Source organism: Artemia franciscana, chromosome 3 (genome assembly GCF_032884065.1).
Source record: "Artemia franciscana chromosome 3, ASM3288406v1, whole genome shotgun sequence".
NCBI lineage: Eukaryota > Metazoa > Arthropoda > Branchiopoda > Anostraca > Artemiidae > Artemia > Artemia franciscana.
In genome coordinates, this window is record NC_088865.1 from 27,475,391 (window position 1) to 27,496,804 (window position 21,414).

The 21,414-nt window shown below is 36.1% G+C and overlaps 1 protein-coding gene across 1 annotated transcript in view; it reads left to right on the top strand.

The window, feature by feature from the left end:
- LOC136025104 (mitochondrial carrier homolog 2-like) overlaps nucleotides 1–21,071 on the top strand; it is a 99,703-nt gene extending 78,632 nt beyond the window's left edge. Inside the window, exon 8 of the mRNA XM_065700833.1 lies at nucleotides 20,774–21,071. Coding sequence (XP_065556905.1) covers nucleotides 20,774–20,975 — 202 coding nt within the window. The 3' untranslated portion in view covers nucleotides 20,976–21,071. The remainder of the gene's footprint in view (nucleotides 1–20,773) is intronic.
- Nucleotides 21,072–21,414: the final 343 nt, after the last annotated feature.

Here is a 21,414-nt window from a genome sequence, read left to right on the forward strand (position 1 = left end):
CGTTGGAACTTTTAATTCCTGCTAAATGAGCCCTATTTTACCACCACTATTTCGAATCACTACCCCTAAAAAAAAATTAAAAAAAGGAGCAACAAATAAGCGTTATCCAATTTCTCGAAAACTGCAAATTTCTTTTTTCGTTCCTTCTTTTTACGCATAAGAGGTTAAATCATCCGAAACAAGGTCTTTGGACATGTTCAATATGATGCTTTGTTTTTCATCAAGATTGCACCCCTTTTTGAAATGTTTCCCCCGTTTTTCTCAGGCTCGGAACTTCTTGGGTAACATTAGAATTAACGACTTATGAATGAATGAACTTTATTACCCGTAAAAGTATAAAAAACACGAAGTACGGAGTATTATAAATAAACAAAAATAAAAACGATAAACAGCGAAGAAAAAAATCAAACTAACAAAAGACAACATGGACTAATTAACCAGTATCAATATGGAAAAAAGGCTGCAGAGGGTCATAAACGTGAATAAAGTTGATAATCTTTTTACATAAATCATTACTGGAAGACCGAATCTGAGAAGGCACATCTATTAAACCAAATCGAGCAATTATTTTTTTGTTTCGGTCCCATCTAGGAAGCCGGAGGAGGAATTTGTAATATCTGAAATAAGCCGTACGTAGAGTATGTCGATCTTTCTTACAAAACAGATGAACCATGCCTGATAAAAACAAAAGCACAGGGGTCCAATAAGCGTTATAAATCACGCACAAACCGTTGCGGTTGTGACGGATTTTGTTTGGGGATATTTTTCCGTAAGCGACGCGTAGGTTTTTTACGGCTTGATTCACTAGGGATGAACAGGTATTGGAAAGTGTTGGGCCGAAACACAGACCAAGCCAACTAACTAAAGAAGAACATGGTAGAACTGCAGCCCCAGCAACGAATGGAGCGACCGCATAAGGACTAATAAAACAAATAAACTCGCATTTAGACGCATTAACTGACAGTCCAATCTTAGATAGTTCATTGGTTAATATAGTAAAATTAGAAAGCAATCCACGGCGAGTCCGGGCAACAAGAAGAACGTCATCTGCATATGTAATAGAAGACAATCCAATATTACCGTAAAAAAACAGAACTTCTAAGGGGAAGCAGGCACGATGCAAGCACGCATTTAAATATACTAGGAGGCAATACGGCACCTTGCCGAACTCCCTTATTAATTTTTACCGGGTCAGATGCTTGGCCATTCCAGGTAACTTGAATTTTAGACTTTGAATACCAAGAAGACAATAAACTTAGTACGGAAGGATTAACACCTGAAGACGCAAGGGAAAATAGAGCCTGAGAGTGCACGATATTGTCGAAAGCTCCAGAAATATGAACAACAAGACAGTGTAAAGACATTTTAGTTTTTACGGCACCTTTCATGAGTCGGCTTAAAACATGATGTGCATGGGAGCAACCGAAACTTTTCCGAAAACCAAATTGAAAAGGCGTAAAATCACAATTCGACTCGATTTCTGGTAGTAACAAATGTTCAAGCAACTTACTTAAAAAAACACGACACTGTAATGGGACGATAATTTACACATGACGTGGAGTCCTTGCCTCGCTTTTGAATAGACGTTACACGGCCACAAAGGAAACTATCAGGAACAAGTGACTGTGCTAAGCAAGACTGGAAAAATATTTGTAGATGGTTAAGTAGAGCAAGACAATCATAAGCAAAAAATCGGTAAGAAAGGCTGTCACCATCAAGGCTATTTGAACGCTTAATTTTTCTTGAAGCCCGGCGAATTTTAGATATTGCTACAGGCTGAATATGAGCCTGCAGGAGACGGTGTGGTAAAAGCGGTTTAAGCAACTTATAATAAAAAGACTGAAGAAAACTATTACATACACTGAACACACTCTTATAATGATCAACAAAATTAGCTAGCTGGAGACAAGATAGGGTAGATGGGGAACATTTCTCACTATTAATAACCTTATTCCAGGAGGCCTTATCGGTGGGGCCTGGCCATGCATTCAAGCGTGCTCTCTTCAAACTGGCCTTATATTCAAGTTTACACTTTTGTTTCACAGAGAAAACAGCTCCGGACGATGGTTGGTCACATGATATCCACATACGTAGCCAAAATTAGGCTTTTTGCTTAGCACGTTTTACTTCAGGATCAACGTTCCAATTATGCTTTCTTGTACCAATCCGGACTTTATCCACAGGCACTGCAGCTTTGGAAACTGATCTAAGGCAATGGACAATTTGATAATAATAGCAATTTAGGTCAACTCTACTTGAAGGCGAGGAAACTGAAGTTTGCAGCTGGTGATATGGCACTTTATGGTCGATAGTAAAGCAGTTAGCGTAGCAAGGTATAGTGAGACATAAGCACGATCCCAGTTCAACTTCGTATGCCGGTTCGGCTGAGCCGAAAGTGTTTTGCCAGATAGATCACAGGATAAATTACAGCTAAAAATAAGGTGGTCGTCATCAATCTTCTCTTCGTTCACTCTGACAATCGATGATATTAATCTGGAACTGGAAGAGATCACGTGATCCAGGTTCGATTTTGAACAGCCTCTGTTATGAATACACGTGAATGGGAGGCTCTTAACTGCGACGTGATATGCTAGGAAGTGATTCTAGCAAGAGGATTGACCTATAGGAGGTACCAAGAATGTCACAGTTAAGGTCACCAACTAAAACCCAATTTAGGTCTTTCAAACGTAGACTTTCGAGTAGACTTTAAATTGGAGCAACATTTAGCGAAAGATGTGAACAATGCTAAAGAACGTCGATCGCAAGGTAAGTAAACGTTTATAAAGGCGGTACTGTCACATTGAATCGCTAAGATGTTATCATCACAATGAATCATAGTGGGCTTTGATGGGGAACGGAAGAAAATTGCTAGGCCACCGGAAGGGCGGTCTCTAGTTTTCTTGGCCTCTTGCGAAAAAAAAATGGTGGACAGAAGATCGCTTTAGGCTAGAAACGTTTGATTTGGTCAAAAGATGTTCTTGCAAGAACACTATGTCATGGACTAATAATTCATTAATTAACAAGTCTTTGTCTTTTGTGCCGTTAATATTGAGAGAAGCAAAACTTAAAATAGTGTTTGGTTCATTCTGGAGCAGAGCTCAGAGCGCGTTATATCACTGGGCAATTCATACTATAGGAGACATGAGCTTCGCCGCAGTTGGCACATTTCGGAGCCTCTAAGCAAGGATTGTCTTTAGTATTGGAATGGCATCCAGAACATTTAGAGCACTTCATCTCATTCGGGGCACATGGGCAGTGAGCTAACGAGTGATGGATACTTTGGCATATAAGACGCCGTCTGGGCAGTTCTTTGTATTCCGATATTTTATAAGACTCGTAACCCAAGCGCAGACCTGTAGCGATGGCAGATTTCTGTGCAGCGGAATCAAGGAACTCTAAACGGAATGTATGAGAAGAGCCGATCTGGGTGGCCTCAACAAGACCAGGAATACCGGGGATGAGTATACTGCTAGAAACACTATCGGGAAGTTCCCTAATTACACCAAGAGGTTTGCGATCAATCGCTTTAGCAAGAATATTTGGATAGCTCGCAACAGCAGATGAGGCAAGAGAATTGGCGGAAACTTTATCCCGTGTAACAACAACCCATCTTTTCCTTACCGGATCGTACTTTACCGACAGACTTGCTGGACTATTGAGGTGAGCAAGCGATTTTAGCTGATCAAGGCACTGGTTGACTTTGGCGGTAAGGATAGAATAAGCTGACGCCGGAATGCTAGGGACTTCGGAGGGGATTTGATCACGAACTCTGGAATATTAATATTTTCTGGAGAGCAGCGAGAAAGAGTAGCGATAATGTCCGACAATGAACTATTCTTAGCACTGGGTCCCGAACGACGAGGTATAGGCTCATCTGGGAAGCAATTGCTATATAAAAGTTTCTTAGCGCCAAGAACATCTTCGTACGGGAAAAAATCACTAGCGTATTTCACAATCGACTAATGGTCCAACCCCTCATCGAGATTGTGCTGAGCAAAATTCAAAACTTGGGCAATAATAAAGCGTACTGGTATTCCAATTGTCCATGATAAGCAAATTTCACTCACGACTCGGCATCAGTCCAAAAACAATTAAGCGAAAAAGGTATATCCACAGATAAGTTCTCAATAAGCACAATGTACAGGGCGATCATCAAACAATTCGTGGTAAGGAACTGTAAGTAAGGAGTGACCTGGCTCAATTGTAACCGAAACTCTACTTAACAGAATTTTGATTCCGATAGTAGATATATCAAAAAAATTTGAGTTGTATGCTGATTTCAAATACACTAGTTTTATTAAGTTTAATCGCACCCATGAAAGATTACGAGCCTGAGAAAACCTCCCTGATTTTTGAAATAGGGGGAAACACCCCCTAAAAGTAATAGGATCTTAATGAAAAGTTTCAAGCTCCTCTGGAAAAATCTAGATTTTTTTGTTTGACAAAAGAATGATCGCGGATACGTGTTCATTTTTTTTTCCAGGGGTGATTGTATCGACCCAATGGTTCTAGAATATTGTGAGAGGGCTCATTCGAAGGGAAATAAAAATTCCTAATGCCCTTTTAAGTGACCAAAAAATTGAAGGGCAACTAGGCCCCCTCCCACGCCCCTTTTCTCAAAACTGTCTGATCAAAATTTTGAGATAGCTATTTTGTTCAGCATAGTTGAAGGCCGAATAGTTTTGCCTTTTGGGATATCACGGCCCTCCCAAAGCCCCTGGGAAAAGGTCCTTAAGTTACGCAATTTGCCCATTGTTTACGCATTATATTTACCATTGGGAAGTATGCATACATTTGCCGGGGGGGGGGGTTATCTGCTGGTAGAATTTTCCACGGGAATCATTTTCCATGGGGAGAGAAGTTTCCAGGGGGGGGGGTGAATTTTTCCCAAAAAATTTAACACTGGGGGAATATGCCTGGATTCCTACACGAATGTATTAGTTAATTGTCCTGAATAAATTTTCACCAGGATTGAATTGTCAAGAGAATAAATTCTTGGGGAGGAAGGATTTTTCCATGGAGGAGTATCCAGATTTTTTGGAATTATTTGAAAAAGAATAAGAAATTGAATTAAAAAACACGTTTTTTTCAGAAAGTAAGGAGCAACATTAAGCTTAAATCGAAAAGAAATTTTTATGTATATGATTGGGGTTACTCCTCCATGACACCTCACTCTGTACGCTAAAGTTTGAATTTTGTCCCAATTCTATAAGAACGACTCCTGAAATACTGTGTTCGTTTAATTAGAACAATAAGAAGCTTTTTTTAAAAGCATTAGCAAACTTTAGCGTAAAGAGTGTTTTTTTTTGTAGAGTAATCCCCCTCATATACCTAGTAATTTTTGTTCGTTTTAAGTTTTAATTTTGCTCCTTACTTTCAGTTAAAAACTTGTTTTTTTTTCATAAAGGAACTGCTTTTGATGTATTTATTGCTATAAATACTTAGTTTTTTTTAGGGTTTTTGTTCCTATAGACCTATGCCATTCCTTACTTTGCCTACTATTATTACATTCCTATTACTGCGAACTGTTTGATGCTATAAATCTATTCGCTTTTTAAAATGTTTTATTGCAACTTTGGTTTGTTATGTTATATCCATAAATTTTATTTTAATCTGAGTAGGAATCTGTAGGTTTGAAAGCTTTTAGAATAGTGCCTACTATTTCTACTGGATCAAATAGGCCTGTCTACTAGACTTATTTTATACACATCTTACGTTTTTTACGTTTTTTAGTGAGTATAACTCATTTTTAAAGAATGCATTTTTAAAACGAAAAGAAGATAAATTAAAAGTCTACTAGAAAAAAACACAAGCTAGTGTTTGTTTTATGCTTCAACATCTATGGACAAATGTCAAGAAAACCGCGCAGTTTCGAATATGCTCATGTACTTTGTTCGATCGATTCCTGCTTTTGAACCTCTATTTTCTCACATTTTAATGGTTTTGTTTGCCTTTAAAGCGGTCGAAAACATCTCTTTAAATTCTTTCTTCAACTACAGTTTTGTATTTAAATTGGGCTAGCAAGATTATCTCCCGTATGATTTGACGGATTTATTGTTATCTATCTTGATTCTTGTACTTATAGAAGCGATGGACCTTTCCTCCCTTGTTTTTCCTCTCCCCTCTTGTTTTGAAACTATAATACTGTATTCTTTTTGTAATGATTTCTATCGTGTCTCTTCTGGGAACAGCCTTCTTTTATGGGATGTAAAATCATGTTTCACAAAAGCTGAACTTGTCCTATGAAAAAAAAACTCTAAATGTTTTCCTTTTATTTTATTTGTTTATTTTTTCTATTTTTTTTTGTATCCACGAAAAATCCGCCAACATTATTTAAGTATAAACTGTTATGCCTGTAAAAGCAAGAAAGCAAAATAAAATGTAAGCTATTAGGTTTTTGTACGATTGAATTTTTTTATTTACTATTTTGCACATAGCATATTCTCATACTAGGACATCTGTATTTCCCCTACTAGGATATCAAGAGGGCCCGTGTCCCCTCTGACATCCCCCACCCTCCACTACCAACTTTTTGGAATGAATGTAGTCATATTATACCTTGTTTAAATCGTAATCGTGCAAAAATTATCAGTATGTTTGATTAAATGAGCACCGTTCCTCCCTTTCTCCCTATAATCCTAAATTTTTCTGAATTTCAGGGTACTTCTTATTTAAATTATCGAATAAAAGTGGTTTTTCACTATTTCCCCTCCCCCACACAAAAGAATGTGTACGATTCTCTCCAAACTATAGGTTTACGTGGTGTAGAAAACAAGCAAAACCCTGATTCGTAGCAAAAAATTGATAGGCCCAGACCCAGTGCAACAACGATGTCTTAGTCCAAGCTTGGTTTAAAAATGAACTAAGTCCCGACTTGGTGTAAAAGTCAGCTGAGAACAAGCAAGATACCGACTTGGTGCAAAAACAGGATCACTCCTGATTCAACGCCAAAATGAGCTGAGACTAAGCTGTTTACGCGCTTTATGCAAAAACGAGGTAAGTCTTGAGCGCAACAATGGCCAAAGTGGAAGCTGCGAAATTGCTGTGATGTTATCCGAAAATAAGTTATTTCCTTACTGACTATGAAAAAGATCCAAGTTCTCACTCAGTGCAAAACGAGGCAAGTTCTCACTTAGTGTAAAAACGAGCTAAAACTCTAACTTGGTTAAAATGTGTGCTAAGTCCTGACGTTTTGTACAACTAAGCCTAATGTTGATTCGGTGTGAAAGTAAGCCAAGCTCGAACTGATCTCTGATAGAAGAGCCTTAGTGAAGGTCTTATCCTTGTGTGGTTTACCAGACAAACATGGAATCAAATCGGAAAACAAAACTCTCCTTGACTTCGATTACGCTGATGATTTAAGGATAGATGAAATTGTTAGCTAAATGAATAAACTTTTAGAACTTTTGCAAGTTCAGGCTGGAAGAATGTGTTTAGAAATCAATGTTAAGAAGACTACGTTGCTAAGGCTAGGAATAAGAGAAGATGAAAATGTGGTGTTAGGTGACGATCACAAATCTAGCAAAGAACAGACATCGAATCTAGTAGTAAACAAATCAAGAATCTAGTAATAAGCAAATAATGAATATAATAAAGAAAAAAACACAAATCTAGCAAACAACAAACGAGAATCTAGAAAAGAACAAAGCATGTATGTAGTAAAAGACAAATTAAAGTAGAGAACGAAGTCTAAACCATTATTGCAGTAGTAGATACAACCTAGTAAATCATAGTTGCAGCTGTAGCTGTAACCTTGTAAAAGGTGTATTGCTGCCCGTAGTAACCAAAAGTTGAAAAGCAAGTTTGGTGAAAAACTGTCAGATGATCCAGGTCGCAGCGGTAGCTAGCAACCTACTGGGCCAGGATATTTTGACAATTGAAGGAAATTTGGACGAATAGGACTATAACTCTGCAAACCAGGTTGGAATATTGTAAGTCACAATGATGACAGTGGTTAAGTATGGTTCTGAAGCATGGGCACTCCAAACAACGAAAGAAGATTTGCTAGATGTTTTTCAAAGAAATTAACCACAGATTGTTTTGGGTACCTGACGGACTGACCGTATCTCAACAGTAGACTACGAAAAGTGTAGTTCAATCCCGTTCTGTTGGACGATAATGAGAGAAAGGTTGAGGTGGCTTAAGAACGTTCCGTGGATGAAAGATGACATATTACTAAAGATTATTCATTTCGTCAACTGTTTAGAGCCAAACGAAAATCAGGTTGTCCCCGGTTGAGGTGGGAGGATGTCGTAAGGAAAGATTTAAGGGAACCGGGAACTTCCTGGGAGGGTGTAAAGAGGGAGGCATTAAATAGACTGGGATGGAGGAGGAAGGTGTGAAGTTTTGTTGGCCACAGGGGCTTGGTGCTGCAGTGGGTTGTTAGTAGTTGTAGTGTAGACTAGTACAAAAAGACGCTTCGTCCTGATTTAGTGCGAAAAAAAAGTCGTGACTCAGTGCAGTAGCGAGTAAAGTTCTCAGTCATTTCTGAAACGAACTTGTTTCTAGTTGTGGACTGACCCTGTGAAAAAGGGACTGAGTGCTAGATTGATGTAAGAAAAAGGTAATTTATGGCTCGATGCAAAAAAAAGCAGCTATGTACCGACTTCGTGAAAAAAAAAATCGAATAAGCCCCAAGTTTAAGAGTGACTTGATGCAAAAATAAGTCAGTGGAAGAATGAGCAAAGTCCTGACTCTGGCATGAGTCAAAAATGAGTGAGTCTATGCTTCCAATCTACAGATTCTAGGCACAAAGTGTGCCTGTGGCCCCTCCAACACCATCTCAACCGGTAGTTGTTTATCATTTTATGCTATTAGCCTTAAACTTTTGGGAAAAATACCCTGGGTCAATGAAGCATAACACAAACGACTTACAGAAACTTTGAAGCTGGCTAGTGCTTTGCCTGGGAAACTCATTGGTCTGCAAATTTTTGCGGAAATTCTGTTTTGGCGTAAGCACATATATTCCGAATTTTAAATGGATGTTAGTTCTTCAGAATTTTAGGCCAATTCCACGACAGGATGCCATCAATCTCAGGTAATTGAACCAGAAACTAAAAAAAATAAAAATAAAAACATTTTAAGTTCTAACTTTTGTCTTTCACCCTTTAGCCCGTCAGCCAGTTGACTCGGCAGTTTCACTTATTCACATATTGACTTAGAACCTACCTTCTGTTGTGTGCGCGTCTTGGCTGGGACCCTATGTTTCTATTGGAGGATTAGAAACATAAAAAGGCTCTGTGACTCCTCTTGACATTTCTGCAATAATTGAATTTTTATCCTAAAATAAAAACGAATTTTTGCTGAAGTTAAGGGGTGAAAATTTTGTTCGAATTTCATAATAAAAAAAAATAATCCCGAATCATATATTCAGCAACATTAGAGCTCCTTGTTAAGAAACACTTAAGATTTTACATGAAAGTAAGCGCCCATAAGTAACGGGAATTGTTTCAATTAAAGACAAACTTAACTTTGTTTAAAGATAACTAAAATAATTCCTTTTATAGAAAATCCTGAATGCATTAAGAAATGTATTAATAAGTAACAATGAAACTGAACAAAAAATTATCTCTAATGAAATGCATCCATAGTATGCGGAGTCCACAGGATGGGAGTCAAGATGAATTCAGCCTCATAGGCGATCAAAAATCACGCAGACTTCAAACACGTATTGTAAAAAAAACTACTGCAAAAAAAAATTACCGAAGGAGTTTCTCTTACAATTTAAATTGCAAAGCAAAATTTCATTTCTTAAGTAAAAGGCCTAAAAACAGCTTAAAAAACATTTTTTTTTACAGTTAACACATTTTAGAATTTTGTCAATTAAAAAAACGAATCGAAACGGATTAAAAACACTTACTTCGAAAACACATGTTTTTGAAGAAAAGTGAAGCACGATATTAAAGCCTAAAACGGACATAAATAAAGAAAACTATATAATAGGTCAGATTCTAAAGGAACGAAAAATCGTTAGGAATGGGTAAATGAAACCCAAAAATAACACAAATTCAAATGAATAGTAAATATACTTTATACGAAAGGTGTTACCGCCCACTCAAACCTCCTAAAGGCTAGAGTGTCTTTTGTGGTTTTTTAGAAACAAATTTTGAACAGCATGTTTTTTTATTATGGAGTTGGAAGCATTAGTTATGTTCAACATTCTAGGAATTTTTTTTTTCTATCATGTAGTTTAAAACTGTCAGTTCAGTTTTGGAAGTCTTGATAACCAGCACATTTTTATCAATGGTTATTTCTTTTTCAAAGGTATTGAAAATAATTTTGTGAATCATATATTGATATGTCTATTCCGCAAAGTTTGAGTAAACTAAACAGATTGCTTAAAAAATCACCTGAACTTCAAAACTGACGTTTTATGAGTTTTATTGACGCATTAATTTTGTATACTTTTTTAATGAAATGGAATCAAAAGGGGAGCGACAGAAAAGTGTCCTTTTGAAAATAGTAAAACTAAACTGAAATTCACTATTTTATTTGATCTTGGAAATAGTTTATCTCTTCCCCTTGAACTTGATTATTGTTGTTTCTTTCCAATCTTATGAAAAATAAAACCCACACTTTGAAATACGTGTCGTTTTATGTAAAGTGCGAATGACATTATAAGAAATAATGACAATAGTATCGTCGTTATTAGCATGAATTTTTGTTCGTGTCAACTTGTTTTATTCAAGTGCCATTTATTCAAGGATAGCAATTTTGTTCGTTTTAAATTTGACTTGTTGCGTTGATTTATTTTGCTTGTCTTAATTTCTAGCCCCTATTAAGTTTCTTATTATTTAAACCGTCCCGTGTTTTGAAAACAGATTTAAAGTGATTAGGTTGTTTCTATGTGCTTAGAAATCCATTGATTTTTTCAGGGTCCACTTCAAATGTGTAAGTTTGTTTTTGGAGTATTTCAGTGCTCACAAGTACTTCATTAAAGCTAGAGAACAAAAACTGAAGATTGCAACCGAATTTCCATGTCACGCCCTATTTCTTCCGTGACTTTAAATCGTAGCAGCCTTAAGATAAGATTTTCGTCTAACGGTTTTCTTTTCCCAAGTGTTCTAAAGGACGAAGAAAGGAGATTTCTAACTTCGCTTTTATGACTTTACTTTCTTTCTTTGAATGAGTGGCGAGGATTTATTAGAATAATTTATTGTATCATGTTGCTATGTACTTCGGGTGTAGAGCGAACATCAGTAGCAACCGTAGTGTTTAAAACACAATAGTGTTACCTTAGTAAAGAGTGGTATGTAGTTCCTTTTTTTGTTGGACTCATTTAGAACGGAACGGAGAGACTTAGAAAGTCCAGGAAATCTCATTTAATCATTAATTGGAGAATTTTTCTAGTGCCCTAAGGATCGAAGTCGATCAAAGGTAGCCTGGTGCCCCATATATTCTTAAGTCCCCTTTAGCCCGTATTGAACCATATAAAAATTTCAGCATTGTCTTTTTGATGCAAGCAGTCGATAGGCCACAAAAGTGTGTATCTTGGGGGGGGGGGGGGTAATATGGATTTTCTCACAGGGAAGAGCCCAAATTATGTAAATAGCCTATATAAAACAAAATCTTTATATATGTCACAAGTTTCTACATGAAATAAAGGTAAAGAATACAGCATTGGATTTTTACAATCTCGATCAATGGTGTTGATCTCCGTTTCATGGCTCTTCAGCCTGGAAGTGCAAGGGGGGCTGGGGACCACCCTATTGTGCCTTTGCACATCCTTCGTCTTTACCTTCCCCAGATTTCTCCAGGTACCCATTTAGGCTGGATCGACTCTGTCTGAGCTTATAGAGTCACACCAATGACCCCGTCCAATCCTAACAACCAACGAAACTAGGGCTCTAATCCCTGTCTTCAGAGACCAGAGGTCTCAAAGTCTATCGTGTTGTCTTGATGTGTTTGTCAGTATGCTATCAAAACGAATCAAACGCAAAATAAAGTATACACCTTACTTTCGAACACTTTTCCCGATAATAAATGATTTACTTATTTCTATAGTAATGCAGCCACCGGTCACAACACAGAGGAACTTAAATTTACGAATAGCTACCGCTGAAGAGTCTTGACATCAAGCAGAATCTTTTTAGTCGTACCTCACGATCCTATGCACTGTTATTGGTGAGAAGACTTCGTGAGTCGTTCCGTCAAAACAGCTAAACTTAGTAATACCCATTATGGACACACTGAACATTTAACTGGATAGCATATGAAAGCATATGCTATCCTCTTAAATACCTCTGTATTTACTTGTTAGTAGGGTTATTTACTAATGAAAATTATAGTTTGATATTTTGCCTATGAAGTATTGCCATATGTTCTTATTTCTAGGTTCTAGTTTCGTCACTCACATACCCCTTCCACGTTGTGTCAACAACGATGGCTGTTAACAACTCAAGGTAACATTTCGCTGTACTCTGTAGGAGTTCGAACGTTAGAATAACTTCTTTATTTTTCCTCTCAGTTTTCAGATTTTTTTATTATTCACGATTTATAACTATTTCTTGGCGTTAAAGATTTTAGAAATGGTCTTTCTTAGGGGTGAAAAGGTTTGACAATTATTTAGCTGTTTTGATTTAGGGAATTGTTATTGATAATTTCTATTTTTTGTAAAATAAAGTTTAGTTCTATAAAATCATAGGAATAATATAAAAGGATGAGATCCTTTGCTACAATGTCTTAAACAATCTGTTTCTTGAAATTAGCTTAACTCCAAAAGCAACCTTTTTTGGTCTACTGTAATATTTTATTATTGGCTTAGATATATCTTAGATCTTATATAATTTTATTGCAGTACTTCAAAGAAATTGGTTTGCTGGAATATAGTAGCAGCAACTTTCATCATTGATGCTAATAATGTATATTAAATGTTTTCCATCTTCCAACATGTTGGGGTGACATTTTACCAATTGTCTAGCTTAAAATAATTTTAGAATGTATTTAGCCTGTATATTTCTTTTAGTATTTGTTGCTACATTGGCATATTTTGTGGAAGGTGGGTGTCAAATCTATTTTGCATTGTGCTAATCCAATCTTTTGAGAATTTTCTGAGTAATTAAATAAAAAAAAAAAAAATCCCCTGAAAATAAAGAGCGAAGTAAAATTTAAAAACAGACAGATATTACCCTAAATGTGGCAGGGGCTGACAAGCCTCCCCCTCCTCCCTCACTTTTTTCAAATATTTGACTTGAGCTTTCTAAAGTATGTATCTACCTGTTAGTAAAAATGATCTTTTTTGAAAAAAAATGAATATGCACATTCATATGCACTAAAATTACCAACCGACAACATGTTTTACATTCTAATAAGATCAAACAGTTCGTGGCAACGAACTGTAGTAAGGAGTGACCCGGCTCAATAGTAACCGAAACTCTAAAAAATGGAATTTTGATACCAATAATTACACCAGAAGAATCATATTTTAACGCTGATTTTAAATATACAAGTTTTATCAAGTTTAGTCTTACCCATCAAAAGTTACGAGCCTGAGAAAATTTGCCTTATTTTAGAAAATAGGGGGGAAAACCCCTTAAAAGTAATAGAATCAGAGTAATAGTTCAGCGTATCAGAGAACCCTACAGTAGAAGTTTCAAGCCGCTATATACAAAAATGTGGAATTTTGTATTTTTTGCCACAAGACAGATCACAGATGGTGTTTATTTGTTTTTTTTTCAGGGGTGATCGTATCGACCCAGTTGTCCTAGAATGTTGCAAGAGGGCTCATTATGACGGAAACTAAAAGTTATAGTGCCCTTTTTAAGTGACCAAAAGAATTGGAGGACACCTAGGCCCCCTCACACGCTCATTATTTTCCAAAAGTCACCGGATCAAAATTCTGAGATAGCTATTTTATTCAGCATAGTCAAAAAACCTAAAACTATGTCTTTGGGGACGACTTACTTCCCCAAAGTCCCCGTAGGAGGGGCTGCAAGTTACAAACTTTGACCAGTGTTTAGACATAGTAATGGTTATTGGGAAGTGTACAGACACTTTCAGGTTTTTTTTTATTGGGGGAGAGGGTTTGAGGGGAGGGGGTTATGTGGTGGGGACCTTCCATGGAGGAATTTGTCATGGGGGAAGAGAATTTCCATGAAGGGGGTGCAGGATTTTTCAGCGATTTTTTAAAAAGCAATGAAAAAAAATATGTAAGTTTCTTCAACTGACAGTAAGGAGCAGCATTAAAACTTAAAACGAACAGAAATTATTACGAATATGAGGGATTCACCTCCTAATACCTCACTCTTTACGCGAAAGTGATTTTCTTAATCTCAACTATTTATTCTACGGCCTATATGATTCAGGGTCATTTAAAGGAATTGGGACAAAATTTAAGCTTTAGTGTAAAGAGCGAGGTATTGACAAGGGGGCGAACCCCCTCATATACGGAATAAAAACATACGAATTTAGAAGTTCGTTACGTAAGTTAATTCGTAAGTTACATATATTTTTACTAATAAAAACATTCGTAAAGTTCTAGTTGCCTTTTCAAGTAACTAAACAATTAGAGGGTAACTAGGCCTACTCCCCCGCTCCTTTTTTTCTCAAGATCGTCCGATCAAAGCTAGGAGAAAGCCATTTAGCCAAAAAAATAAACGCATATGCAAATTTCGTTTTCATTATTCCTCTGCGGAGAGCCAAAATCAAAACATGCATTAATTCAAAAGCGTTCACGAATTAAATTAAAAAAGAAATAAGGAGCGATCATAAATAATCCTAAATAAGGAGCGACATTACAACTAAAAACGAACAGAAATTACTCCGTATATAAAAGGGGCTGTTCCCCCCTCAATGCCCCGCTCATTACGCTTAAGTTTTTTACTCTTTTAAAAAGTAGATTTGAGAGAAAGAGTCAAACTTTAGCGTAAAGAGCGGGGTATTGAGGAGGGAGCAGCCCCTTTTATATACGGAGTAATTTCTGTTCGTTTTAAATTTTAATGTCGCTCCTTACTTTCAGTTAAAAAAAACTTGTTTTTGTATTTAATTTTAGTAAAAGGCCAGTTGATCATTATTGTAAAAATCGGAGTAATGAGGTAGGTGAAAGCCCCCCTTCCTCTCATATTCAGGGATGGTATCTGTTCGTTTTTAGTCTTTTCTTTCATGTTAAAAAAGATTAATTTCGTTTTTTTCATTCGTTTGTAAAACGTACGTTCCAGCCCAGGGTAAATAAAGTTAAAGTTCAACTTAACTTTTAATCAAGAAAAAGAAATGTATTACTGTTTTTTTTAGTTAGTTTTTTATTGTCTTGATTTAAAGTTTTACATGCTATTTGCATATTTTTAGTTTACTTCACAATGCAAAGGCAATAAAAAATTATTTAAAATTCACAACATCTTACTTAAGAACAAAACGCATCATCTTGTTGACCTATATATGGTGACTTTAGTAGATCTTTACAAGGCTTATCGATTTTGTGATGCTTTGAACTTATCAAACAGTTCGTGGTAACGAACTGTAGTAAGGAGCGACCCGGCTCAATAGTAACCGAAACTCTAAAAAACGGAATTTTGATACCAATAGTTACATCAAAATAATTGCATTTTAATGCTGATTTTAAATATATAAGTTTCATCAAGTTTAGTCTTAACCATCAAAAGTTATGAGTCTGAGAAAATTTGCCTTTTTTAGAAAATATGGGGAAACACCCCCTAAAAGTAATACAATCTTAACGAAAATCACAGCATCAGGTTCAGCGTATCCGAGAACCCTAGTGTAGAAGTTTCAAGTTTCTATCTACAAAAATGTGGAATTTCGCATTTTTTGCCAGAAGACTAATCACGGACGCGTGTTTATTTGTTTTTTTTTTGTTTGTTTCCCCCCCCCCCCCACAGGGGTGATCGTATCGACCCAGTAGTCATATATTGTCGCGAGTGGGCTCATTTTAACGGAAATTAAAAGTTCTAGTGCCCCTTTTAAGTGACAAAAAAATTGGAGGGCACCTAGGGCCCCTCCCACGCTAATTTTTTCCCCAAAGTCACCGGATCAAAAATCTGAGATAGCCATTTTATTCAATATAGTCGAAAAACCTTATAACTATGTCTTTGGAGACGACTTACTCCCCCACAGTCCCCGTGGGAGGGGCTGCAAGTTACAAACTTTGACCGTTGTTTAAATATACTAATGTCTATTCGGAAGTGTACAGACGTTTTCAGGGGGATGTTTTTGGTTTGGGGGGGGGAGAAGTTGAGGGGGGATTACATGAGAGTATCTTTCTACGGAGAAATCTGTCATGGGGGAAGAGAATTTCAATGAAGGGGGCGCAGTACTTTCTAGCATTATTTTAAAAAACAATGAAAAAATAAATATGAAAAGTTTTTTTCTAACTGAAAGTAAGGAACAGTATTAAAACTTAAAACAAACAGAAATTATTACGCATAGGCGTTCACCTCCTCGTAATACCTCGCTCTTTACGCTAAATTATTTTTTAGTAATTTCAACTATTTATTCTACGGCCTTTGTGATTCAGGGTTCATTCTTAAGGAATTAGGACAAAATTCAGTTTTTAGTTTAAAGAGCGAAGTATTGACGATGGGATGAATACCCTCATATACTTAATAAAAACATACGAATATCGAAGTTCGTTACGTAAGTTAATTCGTAAGTTACGTAAATTTTGTACTAATGAAAAGGTTCGTAAAAAATTCAAAGTTCTAGTTGCGTTTCTATAATCGAAAAATTGGAGGGCAACTAGACCTCCTCCTCCGTTCCTTTTTTCTCTAATTCTTCCGATCAAAACTATGAGAAAGCCATTTAGCCAAAAAAAATAATATGCAAATTTTGTTTTAATTATTTATATGCCGAGAGCCAAAATCAAAACATTCATTAATTCAAATTTTGACTTTTGACTGCCTTTTATTCGGCAAATCTTTTTGTATATTTATACCGATAGATTATTTATACTGCCGGCAATCCAGTTAAATTGCAATTTTTTTTTTAATGTCTAGCACAGACATTCATTTTCAGTAAAATTTATTATAACTATTTGTGACTTCATATGAACACTTGGGAAAATTTTGACTATGGAAAAGCATTCTTGTGAAAACTTCGACCATTGCTAAGCACACTTTAACGCATTAGTAAAATAAACAGAATGATAAGAAACGCATATGAATGTAAAGTTATTCAGTTGAATTTTTTTCCAAAATCACGAATTTTTACAAAGTCATGATCTATCTACATCGTTTTTTTCTCATCAGAAAACAAAAATTGTCGACGATACAATTCTTCTAAAGAAATGGCGTTATCTAATGTGTAAAACAATCTAATGTGTGAATTTTCTTGCATACAAATGTATGCAAAATTAACCCAGCTCGGAACGCTTAAAAATAGTAATGCTTTTCATCCTTGTAAAATCTGAAACCAACTATCAATCTTGAGCTTGCCAGTTTTTTTCTGGTGGCTAGGTCTCTAATTTCATTCAGCAGACGATTTATTAAAAATGTATTAAAGGTGTTGGGAGGGGGAAGCGAATTTTTCCTGAGTCGTGGCCTATGTAGATTGTTTTTTGTTTTTACACTGGAAAATGTTAGCATGCCAATGTTCCGAAAAAATACAGTGCCGTTTCCAAGAAAAAGTATGCACATACACAACTATTACTTGTTTGAATAGATTATATTCTTGGAAGTTTAGACAATTTTTGATTCTATAGTGTTATAACTATAAAAGATGAAAAAGGATGAAGATGCTCCAGAGCAATTGCTAGTGCATAAGGCGTCAAATCGATGCTTTAGTTGCTGGGTCTATTTAAAGGGACAAGTAGCAAGCTTGTCGCGAAGCCCTGCTGCGGTAGGGATCGAATCCTGGGCCCTCTATTCCCAAGGAGAGCATCAATTCACTATGCAACGATAGACTAATTATGAAAGAGGAAATTTTTAAAATATAATTTGTCAGTAAAGAGCAAATGACGCTCTGGCATTTAGAAGGTTTAGGGGGCAGTAGGCCTACTCGTGTTTGTAGTAAGTTCTAGTTGTTTCTAGTTTTATTTGATATCAATTTTAATTTGTGTTCATTGTAGAATGTATTTATTCACCTATACACAGGCTATAGAATTAAAAAAATATTTTCTTCATTTACAAGAAATCGGATATATTTGTAGTCAAAACGCGGATGGATATGGAGAGGAAAAAGATATGTTTGCATACGTATCTATTACCTTTCTATGTATTATGTATCTGTTACCTTTATGTTCGATACGAAGATTCATTTTATTTATCTGCTCTTCATACGATTTAGTATGGCTCTTTCGCTTCCGTTGACATACTTGTTTTGGGAAACGTCTTTTGAATTGATTTGTGTTCGTTTTTGATTGACATAATGCTATTATTGGTTAATATTAGGAACATATGTTTTCTTTTTTTTTAGATTCTCTAAATTAGATTCCTAATTAAGGATTGTAATTTAAGATTTAGACAAAATATCAATACTCTGTCAAAATTTTTGATCAACACTAGTTTGGTGCCATAAAGTTTTACTAATATTTAATATATAGTTTTGGGTGGACGATCAGGGGATTAATATTCACATATTTTAAATATTTAGTTTTTGTCTCTTATAGGGCTGAAGCAATCTTGAACCACATCCTGTATATCCCCCTAAAATATGCATCTGATTTAATGCATCATTTTATTAAATGATTTTCTGTATTGTATTCTGTCATAACGGTTTGTTTGTTTAAATAGATACTTATCAAGGTTATTCATCAAAGAGTTGTGTTTTGTTCTTATAAAAATTTTGACTTTACGAATCACTATATCCAGATTTGCTTCCTTTTTTTTCAGTTGAGGTGCCCTTGGTCCTGGAATTTTAAGTAAGGTATCTACATGCCTAAATTTCAAAGCATATCTGGCTAAACCAAAAATCAGAATTTTCGTGCTAAGAATCGATTTAACCACATTTTCTTCCAAAATTTGTTGTCTTCTTTAAGGGCACTAATGTCCAGTCTACTTACCCACAAGGTTTCATTCTGGTCGTTCTAGAACAATGTATGGCCCATTTTGGGATTTATAAATAATTGACACACACTTTTTTTAAAATAACTTTTCCTTTTAGGTTTATTTATTATACTCCCAGTTAGCTAATAGTCGATAGGATACAAAATAAGTGCGGGTGATGTTGAGTTTCTTGAGAATAAAACTTAAAAAAAGTTTTTCAAAACCCTTTTTTTGGGGGGGGGGTGATCTTGTCTCTGACTTTCCTGCCCTGCAAGTCAAAGTCAATCTGAGAAACCAAAACTTGTTGCCTGGTATCAGATGTTTTATATCGATACAACCAATCTTCAAAATATCTTTGTTTTAATTGAGTTCTGTCTGAACATGTTTACATGCCCTTTACGTTACAAGCCTATCAGAGTCGAAGCAAAATTAGGACCCATTTTTGTCCGTCGTTATCCGATAAAGCATAAACTAAGTTGTTCTTAAGATATTACAAACGCCCTTCTTTGACGGCCTCGGTTAATATGCTGCCGTTTAATTTACCGCACCACTTTTCCATGAATAGATCCAAATATCTACTGGTGGCTGGTGCTAATAATTTCAAGAATTTACGTGGATTCGAATCTTACATCTGTTGATCCTTACTTCTCATGAAGTCGCATTGGGTCCTCCCTCCCAACTCTCCAAAACTTTTAAATCGATTCCCACTAGGCCTTCCTCAGGTGTAGCTATACATCATTTGGATAACCTGAATACATGGTCTCTCTCTCTCGATTCATCTCTGATTTTCTGTCCTATGTCAAATCTTGAGGTACACTTGGTCCTACGGGACCTTTTGAAAAGTTCAAATCGATCCCCCAAGCTCTTCTGGAGATATTTCAGATATGTATTTTGATATTCTGGTTACCCTTGGTTACTTTCGGTCTTCACCGCCAACCGGGAATAGATCCTAGTTCTCGGTTGGCGATAAAGAATCCAAAATCTCTAAACCCTTCCCTTCTGTCCTCTCCCTTAAGTAAAGGTCTGTGGCCTACTTACCCCCCCCCCCAGAAACAAAACAACACATACACCTTAATAGTTTAAACGTGGATCATCCAAGCGGTTCCCAGGTATTTCCAATGCACAGGTTTAATCACCTGGCAATACATGATGTCTTTTGATATATGTCAATACTGAGCTGTAAATATATTGTAGGTCCAATAGAGCTATATAGAGCAAAGTTGTTTATGGGGATCGGAGAAAAGAAATTGAACCCCCCTCCCCCCAAAAAAATCTTCAATAGCCCGTCCCCTAAACTTTCTGATAGTTCTAAATTGATATCCCAAGCCATTCCCAAGATTTCGTGTATAGGTTATTTTGATAAGCTGGTATTATATAGCTTGTCTTGCACTCCCCTTTTGAACACTCCCTGAAAGTTCCAGTTTTTTATCCCAAGTCGTTCTCTAGGTATTTCATATGTGTCATTTTTATGACCTGGCAATACATAGTCTCTTTTGTTTTACATCACTGCTTAGCTGTGCGTTGATTAAAGTTGAATCAGAGCTTATAGCGCGCAAACATTTTCTGAATAAATGATAAAATTAAAAGCATTAAATTATCATTGCTGGCTTTTAAGCATATTTATATGTTCTTTTACCCACCGTCCAATAAGTAATATTATCGCTCTATGTTTCTTCTTAAATTATAGATGGGTGCCAATTAATCTTAGTCTAATTGCTTGCGCTGAAACTGTAGATTTTGTAACTGGCTAGTGGGTCCTGGAGACTTACATATTGTTGTTGGTCTATATCCTGCTTGTCAATGTTTGTTTCCTTGTAGTTCTAAAGTCATCTTCTGCTTTTTAGGATTGTGGCTGGTTTGCCTCCTTTTACTCCTTTGTATGGAAACTGGTGTGAGTGCTGGCGTGACCTCAGGCAAAAAAATCAGTTGAAGCGGGGAGCAAATGTATTTTTCAGATTGTATCCTGGGCCAAAGATTGTCATTGGTGGTATTGCTTATCCTATGGGACCGACAGTAACAGAGCTACCAGATCATAAGATGCTTTAAGAAGTGGTTTAACAGAAACACGCTCTGGGAAGCTTAGTTTTCGTTGAATTTTAATTTTTATTCGAGAAATTTGAAATAATATATCATTAATATGGATTTTGAAGATTCTTTTTTCATTAGTTTTGAGTCTATTCGGATTCTTCTATAATATTAAATGGATTTTTTTTTTTTTAACTGAAAGTAAGGAGTGACGTTAAAACTTAAAACGAACAGAAATTACTCCTTATATGAAAGGGGCTGTTCCCTCCTCAATGCCCCGCTCTTTACGCTAAAGTTTGACTGTTTTTCTCAAATCTACTTTTTAAAACAGTAAAAAAAACTTTTGTGTACAGAGCGGGGCATTGAGCAAGGAACAGCCCCTTACTTTCAGTTAAAAAAAAACTGTTTTTTTTTCTAATTTAATTTCTGAAGGTTTTTGAATTAATGCATGTTTTGATTT